Raw genomic sequence first — 13,653 nt, 5'->3', positions numbered from 1 at the left:
TAAATTAATAATGATAAAGTTTATGGATTAGTAAATGTGTAGTTTGATAACATTTCCAAAAATATATGTTATTTTATTACTTAATCCATTCATTTTTGCTTGTTCACTTTTGATTTTGCACGCCCTTTAAGAATTAATAAATGACGTATGTATTTTACTATAATATCCATATTAACTGGTGTATAATCTCATTGAACTTGGAGAATGATTTGGAAATGAGTAATTAATGTTAAGGGTAAAACAAGAAAAAATAGTTTGTCTTTCCTTGATATGCTAAAGTGAACAAGTAAAAGTGAAAATTTATTTTTAGTATAGTGGGCAAGTAAAAGTAAATGGAGGGAGTAACTTATAATCAAACATTTAAAGATTCATAGGCTTACGCTTCGCTCCCGTTAAGTAATCTCATGCCTCGCTTTTTAAAACACTGGTCAATTTATATTTAATACTCCATTCAAAATTGCCTACAGTTGATTTTGCAGTAATTTAGGAGCCGTTTGGACATGGTTTGAAACCATGAGATGAAATCATGTTTGGATATGCAATTTGGATTTCTTAAGTTATATTTTTTCTTATAGACATAAAAACCTCACAAGTTGTGAAAACTATCAAAATATTCTCAATTCTTATACAATCTTACCAAATGAGCAAGTCATAGTTCATAACAAAATTAATATGCTGCTAGAAGGCCTTTCTAAAAAATATAACATCAATTGATCAAACTTTAGTTCAATAAAAAAGAAAATTTAACATGAATAGTAATGTAACTACTCTTTAATATAATCCTCCCACATAGTAGACATAAATAAAAGTTGGTAAATGATTGGTGGGAGTAATTGTTAAAAATATCTACCAACTTATGGGTCTTTTTTACAAAATATAAATTTATGGGTCAAGTTTTATATTTAAATTTTTTGAAACCATGGTTTGAAACTCCAAATCATGCCTTTTTGAATGATTTGGGATTTTTCAAGCTATGGTTTGAAACCATGAGATGAAATGCATGTCCAAACGCTGATTTCATCTTATGGTTTCAAATCATGATTTCAAATCGCATGTCCAAACGACTCGTTAGTACAGGAAGTAGGAACTCTAAAGAGTAATAAACCAAGTAATATAAACTTTAGTTTGAAACCCAAATTAAAGTTTGATCAATTGATGTTATATTTTATAGAAAGGTCTTCTAGTAGCGTATTAATTTTGTTATGAATTATGACTTCCTCATTTGGTAAGATTGTATAAGAATTGAGAATATTTTGATAGTTTTCACAACTTATGGGGTTTTTATGTCTATAAGAAAAAATACAACTTAAAAAATTTAAATTGCATGTCCAAACATGATTTCAAATCATGGTTTCATCTCATGATTTCAAATCATGTCCAAGCGGCTCGTTAGTACAGGAAGTAGGAACTCTAAAGAGTAATAAACCAAGTAATATAACTGGCTGCTATTTTAAGAAATGCAAAGAATTTGGGAGCCAAACATCTGTCCGCCAACAACTGTTAAGACTGATTGGAGCAAAAGTGTATTCATATTTAAGCACCTAACTTTAGACAAAGATTTAGCTGGCACCAATTGGGTTTCAAACTTTTCATGAACATAACTTGAAATCCCATCTAATATAAGCACAAAACAGCTGGTTCTATGCGTGTCATTGAAAATTTTCCCTATTGAAATGAAACTATGAACATTATTAAAAAATTCACTGATGAATTTACAGAAACAAAAATCCAGAAATAAAAGATAGGGATATATGAACACTGAGATAGGAAATGTAGGAGCCAAAGTTCATTCATACTTTTACTCACGTGGGGTTAATTTTTCTAATTAAAATAAGGTATTTAAGTAATTAAGTAAATTTTGTCCAGAGCCCACAGCTGGCGTGTTTTCCACAGAGTTCACACTCAAACAAACATTTGGCTAACCCAGCCCTTGGAGTTTTAGGACGTGGGTCCCCCTAACAATTTCACCTGCACCTTCCTTTACCATTTCTTACTCCCTCCGCCTCATAATAAGTGTCACCTTAACCAAAAACACGCATATTAAGAAATCAATCATGCAATGTAAATTTTACTAAACCACCCCTATATAATAAAAATAAATTACTTTTCTCTTTTGATTAGAGCATGCATAAAAAGTAAGCCTTTTGACATTGGGACCCCAACTGCGCCATGTCCTGTCTAAGCACCTCTCCCCAATACTTCTTCGGCCTACCTCTACCTCAAACCGTCCATAGCCAACCTTTCACACCTCCGCACAGGGCATCGTGTCTCTCCTCCTCACATGCCCAAACCATCTCGGCCCGCGCTTCCGCATCTTGTCCTCCACTGATGCCACTCCCACCTTATCTCGGATATCTTCATTCCTAATCCTATCTCGCCTTGTGTACATACACATCCATCGCAACATTCTCATTTTCGCAACTTTTATCTTCTGGACGTGTGAGTTCTTGACTGCCCAGCACTCCGCCCCGTACAACAAAGTTGGTCTCACTATCACTTTGTAGAACTTGCCTTTAAGCTTTGGTGGCACCTTCTTATCACACAGCACTTCTGAAGCGAGCTCCATTTCATCCACCCTGCACCAATACGATGCGTGACATCATCGTCAATATCCCCATCTCTTTGTACAATAGACCCAAGATACTTAAAACTTATTTTCTTTTGGATGGCCAGGTACCCGATCGGCCTAAACACGCCTTGACCTCGTATGTCTCGTCACTAAACTTGCACTCCATGTACTCTGTCTTGGTCCTACTCAACTTGAACCCTTTAGAGTCCAGAGTTTGTCTCCAAACCTCCAGCTTAGCATTCACTCCGTTGCGGGTCTCGTTAATCAGGACTATGTCATCCGCGAATAAAATGCACCATGGCACCTCACCTTGAATTTGCTGCGTCAAACCATCCATCACCAAGGCAAATAAAAAAAGCTAGGCGATCCGTGATGCAACTCCATCTCATTTTGGGAGGTATTCGGAGTCTCCTCCTTTGTTCTAAGCACTGGTCTTGGCTCCCTCATACATGTCCTTGATCGCCCTAATGTACGCCACAGGTACACCTCTAACCTCCAAGCATCTCCATAAAACCTCTCTTGACACTTTATCGTAAGCCTTTTCTAGATCGATGAAAACCATGTGTAAGCCTCTCTTCTTCTCCCTATACTGCTCCAAAAGTCTCCTTACAAGATGAATGGCTTCTGTAGTCGAGCGCCCCGATATGAATCCGAACTGGTTCTCTAAAATGGACATGCCTCTTCTCACCCTCATCTCCACCACCCTTTCCAACACTTTCATAGTGTGACTTAGCAGCTTGATACCTCTATAGTTGTTGCAACTTTGAATGTCACCCTTGTTCTTGTACAAAGGAACCATCGTACTCCACCTCCATTCCTCGGGCATCTTCGTCGTCTTAAAATTGACATTAAACAACCCAGTCAGCCACTCCAAACCTTCCCTGCCTGCACTCTTCCAAAACTCCCCAGGAATCTCGTCACGCCTGGTCGCTCTTCCTCTACGCATCATACGAACAACTCCCTTAACCTCCTCTACTTTTATACGCCTACAATTCCCAAAATCGCGACGCCCCTCAGAGTACTCCAAATCTCCCAACACAATGTCTCTGTCACCTTCTTCGTTCAAGAGTTATGGAAGTATGATTGCCATCTCCGTCTAATGAGAGCATCCTCCACCAATACTTTGCCATCCTCGTCCTTAATGAACTTTACTTGATCCAGATACCGTGCCTTCCTTTCTCTTACCTTGGCTAGCTTGAAAAACTTCTTATCCCCGCCTTTGTCCTCTAGTTCTGCATATATGCGTTCAAAAGCTGCAGTTTTTGCCACCGAAACTGCCAACTTCGCTTTTTTTCTCGCAATCTTATACCTTTCCCTATTTGTCCGATTTTCCTCCTCGTCTTTGCTATCTACCAACTTCGCATACGCCACTTTCTTTGCTTCCACCTTCCCCTGGACTTCTCCATTCCACCACCAGTCCCCTCGGTGCCTACGACCTCTCGAGACCCCCAGTATATCTCTAGCTGCTTCCCTAATACAGTTGGCCGTCCTCTCCCACATACTGCTCGTGTCCCCCTTACTCTCCCAAGCCCCCATATCCATAAACTTCTCCCTCATCTCCTGGGCACTAGACAAAGTCGGACTCCCACTTTGATCTGCGATCATCCATGACCCTCTTTTTCTTCTTCCTCTTAATCTCCACATCCATCACTAAGAGCTTATGTTGGGTCGTAAGGTTCTCACTCGAAATGACCTTGCAGTCTTTACAAAGACCTTTTTCATCCTTCATAAGGAGCAAAAAGTCTATCTGCGTCGCAGCCGTCGAACTACGGAAAGTTATCAGGTGCTGCTCCTTCTTTAGAAAACTCGAGTGGCTACCACCAATCCAAAAGCTTTTGCAAAATCCAGGAGTGCGACCCCTCCTCCGTTTCTGTCCCCGAAGACAAAACCACCGTGCTCGTCGTTATAACCCCCGAAGATAACCCAATATGTCCATTGAAATCTTCTCCAATGAATAACTTCTCGGTGATCGGTATACCTCCCACCACTTCATCCAAATCCTCCCAAAAATGCCTCTTCTCTTCCTCGTCCAAGCCTGCCTATGGTGCGTAAGCACTAATAATGTTCAATGTAAACCCTCCCACGACCAACTTAATCACCATCATCCGATCATTGACTCTCCTAACCTCTACCACCTGGTCCCTTAGCTCACTATCTACTAAAATGCCTACCCCATTCCTATACATCGACTTACCCGAGAACTATAACTTATACCCGTCCACATCCTTAGCTTTAGATCTTACCCATTGGTCTCTTAGACGCAAGCTATATTAATCCTCCTTTTCTTAAGAATCTTAACTAGCTCTATGGACTTTCCCGTCAAAGTCCCAATGTTCCAGGACCCTACTCTTAATCTAGACGCTCCCTGAACCCACTTACCACCCCTAACCCTAGCCCCCGAACCCGACCGAGAACATGACCCTAGTCTACCATCGCTCACTAAAGCCACTAAGGCAAAATAAGTTGATCAAAAATTTATCTAAAACAAATAGGAATAAACACTAAAGCAAAAGTTAGCAAGAAACTATAGGCAAGTCGGGCCACTACGCCAAGAATGATAGCACTATAAGTGAGAGGAATAAAGGGAAAAATGCAAGTCAAGAGGCAAAAAGCAGCAGGCAAAAAAATTCAAGGCTAAAGTACAGAATTTTTATGGGCCACTAGAGGTACCAACTCCAGGTGAAAGAACATGTTCGCAGCAAAAAAATTACTGTTCACCGCCGAGATTCTTTGTTCACGCCGAATTCTGCCGGAAAAATTGAGTACCTGTGCTGAACCGACCGAAAACCTACTAGAGAGGGATTTTCGATTGCAGAAACGAAAAAAAGAAGCAAAGAGAAGAGAAGAGAGGAGGGAGAGATGCGGCGGAAACTTGCCGCCGATGCTCGATGGTCAAGAGAGGGGGAGAGAGAGGTACCTGGTCGGTAATGCCGTTAGGGGGAGAGAGAGGGGGTGGGGTGGGGTGGGGTGGGGTGGAAGTTACCGTTGGGGAGAAGGGGTAAGAGAGAGAGAGAGGAGAGAGAGAGATACTACAAGTATGCAATAGAAAATCAGACTGACCAAGTTCCCAGAATTATTTGAAACATTTACCACCGATGTATGAATTAGCATGCTAACCACGAATGTTTAAGATGTATTTACTCCCTAACCAATAACGAAAACATGATTTTTACTTGCTCACTAACAATGGAAAGGATTTCTAACCTTTTTTTTACCGGAAAAGACAGTTTTTATTTGTTCACCAACAACCAAGATTCTCACTAGAAAGATGATTTTTACTCGGTCGCGAACAACGAATTGTGCATAACATTATGGGTCCTAGCTCTGTACTATACTAGAAATATAGAAAACGAGAAATTCAAAAGAATGAATAAATCAATTCATTGACAAAAAATAAAAGAGAAAATTCATCGATTTTTATACAAGAAAAAAGAAATTGAACCAAACGTAATATTCTATGATGCCTAAACTAAGAAAAAAAATATTCACAATTAATGTAGAATATCTCTAATATATCATAACACATACGTATTCTCCCTTCAATAAAACAAAATAAAAAACCAACATCTTCTTTTTTTCCTTAAAAAAAGTACTGTAAGTGTTTGTTAGCAGTATTTGTTTTATGTTGGTACTCAAACTTCTGAGTCCGCGAATTTTTTAGTATGGAAAAAAAAAAATCAAACTAACACAAAAAAAATAAAATTACATAAGTAGGTTTCACGCACATAATCTGTGCGTGAAAGGACCAAACTGTAACATTTTGAGTTTGGCGAAAGAGGCTGCTTTTTTTTTTTTTTTTTTTTTTAACCTATCAAAATCACTTTTTTTCCATACTTTGGGCAAAGATTAGTCATGTTTCAAAACCCCAAAATATCAATATTTTATATAGAACTTAATATCTTTTTTTTTTTTGCGTACAATAATGTCGGCTCATTACATCAAGTATAATTAAACGTTTGGATCGTCGTTTTAGGGGTTGTAAAGTGCCCCGACGTAAGTTTTGTTTGTTTGAAAACCTGTCATCATTAAGTTTAAGTGTCATATTTTATAGGGTTTTGATTTAAGTATTTCATTATTTAGTCAAATCAAATGTACAAATAAAAATATTTTGATCTACCTTTAATTTTTTTATATTATGTTGTTATTTTTCTTTTGTCTTTTTTGTTTTTATGTCTATTGTGTAATCCGCATTTTTTTTTAATGTAATGTGTATTTTGTATTGTTTGGAAACTTGTTATCTTTATGTTTAAATATTATATTTGAATGTACAAATTTAAATATTTTATTTAATAATAATTCATCCAATACAAGAGGTTTATACTAATTAAAAAATAATTCATTCCATTAAATTACAATACTAATTCAAAGCAATACAATACTAAATTACAATAACAATACAATCTTCAAGTTCTAGAGGCTCTATTACTTCGAGACGTGGTTGTACGACCACGGCCTTGTTGCCCACACGAATGCTTGTCATGGCCATATTGCTTACATGTAGAGCACTTACGAGAGTAAGTTCTTTCACTAACATCTATTTGATGGGTCTACGACTCCGTGAGTTAATGCCCAATTTCTTGATGTAATCCTTGATAGCAACCATCGAAAACGGCTCGTTTGGCCAATAAGCTTCATTACCAAGTGGGTGAAATTGGCCAGAATATGCTCTAAGGTAACTGCGGACCTTGTATTCCCCCGCCCCATAACTTGTTAACGTTTTTTTCATTCTCTCGAAGCACTTTACAGCATGAGAACACGGCATATGGTACGTTTGCCATTTACCACAAGTGCATGTTCTTGTTGCCTCATAAACGGTATGCACGTTTCGACCCTTACAGTTGTAATAACCCATCCTAACTTCATACACATGTTGGATGGGGTCATACTTGGTCATTTGGTGAAGCTCACATTTTTTTCTATAATGCTCTATCTTTTTGGAGGGCTTTGGCATCCATGTCCCGCCTTCAGCTAATATCGCTCTGACTTGCCTTGTCCTAACCACAAATCACTCCACAACCTGCTTGAAAGTCATTCTCACCATTGCGATGACAAGTAGTCCCCGAGCAGATTTTAGAAAGCCATTGAAAGACTCTGAGATGTTTGTTGTGAGCATGCCCCATCTTTTGCCTCCATCAGCATGAAGCGTCCATTTTTCAATTTCGAGCTTCATCAACCAAATGTATGTGGGTTCACTAATCGCACCCGATCGATCCATTTTTGCGAAACCCATTTTCTTTGTTGTTGCTCCATCGCAGCCCCCCACATCAATTTGTTTAGAGTGCCATTGTGAAACTTTGATTGCAAATTTGCCTTCAAGTGCCTTAAGCAATAGCGATGGTAAACAAGGGAAGGCTGACACCCCGACAAATTATCCATATTGTGCAATATGCCTTTATGACGATCAGACAACACGCATATGCCCGTACGATCCTTAATAACATGAGTCTTCAAATGGGTCAAAAAGATACCCCATGTGTCGTTGCTCTCATTAGCGGCAATTACGAAAGCAAGAGGAAATATTGACCCATTGGCATTCATTCCTACTGCAATTAGGAGCTTGATGTCATATGCACCATATACATGCGTGCCATCTACGGATATCACTGGCCGGCAGTGAGCAAACCCATCAATGCATAGTTTGTGCATGTAACTGACTAGTGTTTCATAATTTAAAGTTGTTGAAAATTTAACATGGGCTTTTGGTTTGATACTGTAACGAACGGAGTAATTGTCCTCAACGATATCTCCATCCCAAAATAGTGAAACCCTAACAGTTGAAGCATTTTGAGACATTTTTTCTATGAACTTTGATTTTTTTTTTCAATGACTTGTAAGACTTAGACTTATGAAATTGATGAGTTTTTCACTGGTCCAACATTCCTGTTAAATAGATTCCTGAAATTGTCATGCGTGGTGTGTTGTCAAATCAACACTTACATTGCACATTAAAATGGTGCATAATACAAGTCATATTAAAATGGTCAAATAATTTATGTGATGGCATCATTTTTGTCCCAAAAAGAATATGCATTTTCATATTTTACAATTAATTAATTTTGAATTTCTCACTTTGATCTTAATGAGATGACTTTTAGTTGCACAAATGTCTATAGCTTGTTCAAAATCACAAGCTTTAAAAGAAATCATTCCTTAATTTCGTGCTCAGTTAAACTCTATCATCAGGGCCGCAAGCACAACAATAATTACGGATTGAGCAGAACCAATAATTTTGACTCAAATTTTATTTTGTGCTAAAAGTTCATATAACACGAATGAGTAATCTATCAAGAATGAGTATGCAAAAATAATTATGTTCCAGAACCTTAAACAAAAAATCTGACTCCAAACATAGCAGTGGGCAGGAAACAGGGCTAAGTGAGGGACTACATATTACATACTAAGTTCCAAGAAGCTAACAAAACCCACAATCAACTGCATACACTCCCTCCAACAACCCAAAATCATTAATACCATCTTACTTCTTTAATTTCAGGGGGAATTTGTTGCTGAATTATACGTATTGGTTTCTTTTAATTAGGTTGTTATTGGTCATTGGTATTCCTACGTACTTCTGTGAAGCTTGACTTGAGTACCTCCACAGATTCGCTTTTTTAAAATACTCTTTGTTGTTCAATCATTCATTCCTAGCCAGTAGCCACTACAAAACAACAATGCCAGCATTTAATTAAATTGTAGGTGAACCAGCACAAAGAAAATATTGGCAAATTAATCGGCTTGTTTTCGTCGAATAGTCAAGCCAAATTAAGTACATACTAATAGTTGTGTTTTTCAAACAAAACATTAATGAAAGTACGTAATGTGTACTTGGAGGAGGGAAACGTTGTCTCGACTTGCTTGCAGTTTAAGAACAAAAATCTAGTGTGAAAACAAAGTTTCACCATAACAAATGATCAAATTAAAGTTTGTCATTATCAACATTGGGGCCCTAAGTTAATCATTGGTTTTGATTTTGCAACGCCCATAATGACCGTGTTGACCTTTAATCGTTTGAATTTAAATTATATACTAACAATATAAAAATGTTGACTAAAGAAACTTCATTTAACTAGCTAGCTAGGTATAAATAATATCTATCCTCCTGTTAAGTTGTCATACATACTTAATATATCAAATTACCTATAATTGATTCTAAAGTAATCTAACAACATAAAAAGGGCTACAAATTAAGCCCCTTCCTTTTTTTTTCTCTTTTTTTAAATCTATCTCATCTTGTATAACTCTTTTAAGAGTAATAAACAAATAATGTGTCACTTGGTGCTATTGATGCTTAAGTCAAAAAATGCAACAGATTTTGGGAGCCAAAAATATTTCAGCCAACAAATGTGAAGGCAGTAATGGGGCTACTACATACATGATTGGAGCAAAATGTATTCATAATTGATTACCTAACGTTAGACAAATTAAGATGTAGCTGGCAACAATTGGCGTTCATACTTTTCTTGAACATAAACTGAATCCCCGCCTAAGAGACAGAGAAAAAGTAGTTGTGTCCTTACGTGTCGTAACAATATCTTCCTGATGAAAATATATAGGACATGTTATTTTTTATCTTGACCTATGTAAAAAGCTGATTTGAATTTTTTTTAAGTTCTAGAGGAAGATTCACTTTCACTCTGTTCAATATAACAACAGAAGTAATAAAGAGAATAAGAACAGAAATCTTTCTAAATATTCATATTTATGCATGGGTATTTCTACCTCATGTATACTTAATAAGTAGAATAAGTCACACTATGATTATATACTCACTCCGTCCCAATTTATGTGGCACTTTTCGCTTTTTAGAGTCAATTTGACTAAAATTTGAAGCTAAATTGGATTAGATTAACTCGATATTTTAACATTAAAATTCATATATTTGAAAACTACACGAAAAGTACTATAAATTGCAACTTTTCTTTTATCAATTTGATGAAAATATACATATTAAAATGATGGTCAAATTTCATATAGTTTGATAGCCTGTTTGGTCACACTTATTTTCTCCTAAAAGTACTTATTTTTTCAATAAGTGCACTTTTTAAAAGCTTGGTCAAATACAAATTGCTACTCAAAAATATCTTTTAAATTAATTGGCCAAACATAAACTGTTTTTCGGCAAAAATGTTTTTTAGAAAAGTACTTTTTAAAATAAGCTGATTTTGAAAACTAGGCCAAACAAGCTATGAATCTCAGGAAGCGAAAAGTGTCATATAAATTGGGACAGAGGGAGTAGTACTCATAATAGATGAGTAGCGGCAGCAATTAAATTGTTGATAAATTTATGGAAGTAGAAATACAGAATGAAGGATATGCACGTCAATTGAAAGTAGGAGAGACAATTTAGGGCTCGTGAGCGAGGTTGATTCCTTAGAAAATACTTATTCACATCTAGACTACAGTAATTTATCGTGTGGCAACAAACTTTACCCACGTTTGAGGGTCGAAGATTAGCAAAGCATGAAAAGAAAGACGGAAGGCCAAGGAAGCAGCATCTTGTTCACTTTCTGAATACTTCTGGATAGTAGAAGTCACCGGTCAGCTGAGAAAATATTCGTGTTACTTCGTCTGTATTGGTTTGTACACAATCGTGTGAATTACATCGAATTTTTAGTAAATTATAGACCACCTTAAATCGATCAATATGAGATCATACATATATACTAATTAACCATAATTAAGTCATAGAATTTTATTTACATTAAAGAACTTCCTATGTATTTATTAGTTTCATGTAGTACTGGGTTAGTAGTAATTAACTAATATAGGAGTAGTAAGCTTTTTTTTCTTTCGTTTTTCCCTGATTCCGCAGCGTATAAGGCGTGTGCCCCACTAGTTTGCACCGCCCGCAGAACAACACACACTTCCCTATGCCAGCTTTAGCCTTAGGAGTTGGACTTGGTCAATTGGGGTTGGGGGCGGGGCCCCTATCAATTCATCTCTTTTTTTTTTTTTTTTTTAATTTCTTAATTGACATGGTTCCCTCAAACCGCGTAACTTTGAGTTCACTCTCATTTCTCAAACTTCTTAGCTGTGCATTAGTGGTATATATAGCTTTATAGCTTCTGCCTCTCTCTCAACACAACCATTTCAAAAGCTCTTTACTCATAAAGATCACCTCGAACAAAAAGCATAAGAGATTTTCCAAAAAGTACACACAAGTTCTCTATAATTTGCCGCTGTCATCTCAAACTATCGTTGCTGGCTATCTTCTAATCTTAAAACAGAACTGCAACCATGCAGGAAAAGTCGAGAATGCAGAGCAAGAGATCAGTGGTTGCTCGTAGAGCTTGGAACGTTCTACGTTTAGCCTTGTTATGGGCTAGAAAAGGTGGCATTTTCAAGAACAGGCACCTTGTGGATCTCCGTTTGCTTCCTAAATATATTAAAAGCCTCCGTCATACCAATGATCACTATGGGGCACTACATTATGGGGAGCGTGAGTTTTCCTTTGATGAAACTCCTATTATTCACGTTAAAATGCATCGCCCTGCTTCCTTGCGTTTCAAGATGCCAAATATTCCATGCATCAAACCTCAAGTCGACTTTGACTTTGATTTTGATAACGATAATGATTATGACGATGAAACGTACCATCATAACAATGACAATGTTCCAAGGAGGAGTTTCTTGAAGGGTGCGGATGATGATTATGATGAAGAGGAGGATGAGTATGTAAGCTGCGAGGTGTCTGAGGATGAGATCAGTGCTGGTGGTGGCGATGAAGCAATTGATATGAAGGCTGAGGAGTTTATTGCAAAGTTCTATGAGCAAATAAAGCTTCAAAGACAAATATCATATTTACAATACCATGAGACACTCGCTAATTAAAGATACAAATTGACTGCCGGAGAGTTGCAGACGTTAAGTACTAGTAGCTACTAGTAGTAGTAGTAGTATTTTCTATATAGGAGGCATTGCGGGATTTTTGTACGTAGAAGAGATATTCCATTTTTCCACTGATAAAAGCAGGTCACAAATACATTTCTTTTCGAAGTAACTCTGCATCAATATGTCCGACTGTTAAACAAACATTGACGAGAATAAAAGAGAAGAATTTTGACCAAACATGACGCTCTTGTTTCAGCGGAAATTTATCAAAGTACTCTTTATTACTGGTTTCAGTTGTAAAATCGTCCAATTTATCTGCATTATGTATCCAAGCTCGATCATATTCAAAAGACTGAATATTTTACCCTTTTGGGTCCAGAAGCAGAACATGGATTTACAGCATTGTAGTATATGTCCAAATTTTATTTTTTCCATGTTAGGTATTTTATGTTATATTATCAAGGAAGCAAGGCTTAACTCATAAAGTTGTGTAAGAAGTTGTCTAGTCCAATTAACCTGGGATAAATTCAAACACTTGCATTTTCACTTTTTAAAAATATCTCTACTCCGTATCTGCCAATTGTTGGTTATGGGACCTCCAATCATGAAAGCGCTTTTAGATGAGTCCAATATACATGGCTAAAGCTAAAAGAATGAAATATATATATAGCGCCCCAATATAATAACAGGCATATACCAGTGTCCAACGGGCAGGAAACTAGAAGAACCAGCTCAATCGGGTGCCACATTCCAAGAACCTCACAAAACCACAAGCAATTGCATACGTATTTTTAGAAACATAGAAAACACACGAGAAATTAGCGAATGAATATCTCTATTTATTGATAAAAATATTAGAGAGCTGATCGGTATTTATAGACAAGAAAAATAAGAAATAAAATAAAATAATTTATAATTAATGTAGATCCTAAATTAAGAATAATATTCAGGATTACCATAGGATATCTCTAATATATATCTTATCATCCCCTGCAAACTCAAGGCGGTTAGAAGAAACCAGATTGAGTTTGACTGCTAGAGCATTGAACTGGCTAGGAAGATGAGATTTGGTGAAAACCAAGAGTCATGTGTGTTGTGAAGTGATAATTAATCTCGATATATATGTTTTATACGCTTTTGAAGACATCATATGAGCTAATGAATAGCATTCTGGATATCACAATAAAAAAAATTGTGGCAGAATGCTAAAACCGAATAGCGGAGGACACATAGGATTTTTAGATATTGACCCA

At 36.8% G+C, this 13,653-nt stretch overlaps 1 protein-coding gene across 1 annotated transcript; it reads left to right on the top strand.

Moving 5' to 3' along the window:
- Positions 1–11,650: 11,650 nt before the first annotated feature.
- LOC132062523 (uncharacterized) lies at positions 11,651–12,834 on the top strand. Its single transcript, XM_059455073.1, has one exon. The coding sequence runs from the start codon at positions 11,807–11,809 to the stop codon at positions 12,398–12,400; it is 594 nt and encodes a 197-aa protein (XP_059311056.1). The 5' UTR covers positions 11,651–11,806; the 3' UTR covers positions 12,401–12,834.
- The last annotated feature ends 819 nt before the right edge of the window (positions 12,835–13,653 follow it).

This window comes from Lycium ferocissimum, chromosome 7 (assembly GCF_029784015.1).
Source record: "Lycium ferocissimum isolate CSIRO_LF1 chromosome 7, AGI_CSIRO_Lferr_CH_V1, whole genome shotgun sequence".
NCBI classification, from domain to species: domain Eukaryota; kingdom Viridiplantae; phylum Streptophyta; class Magnoliopsida; order Solanales; family Solanaceae; genus Lycium; species Lycium ferocissimum.
Note: the sequence above shows the minus strand (reverse complement) of the source record. Positions and strands in the feature narration are given on the sequence as shown.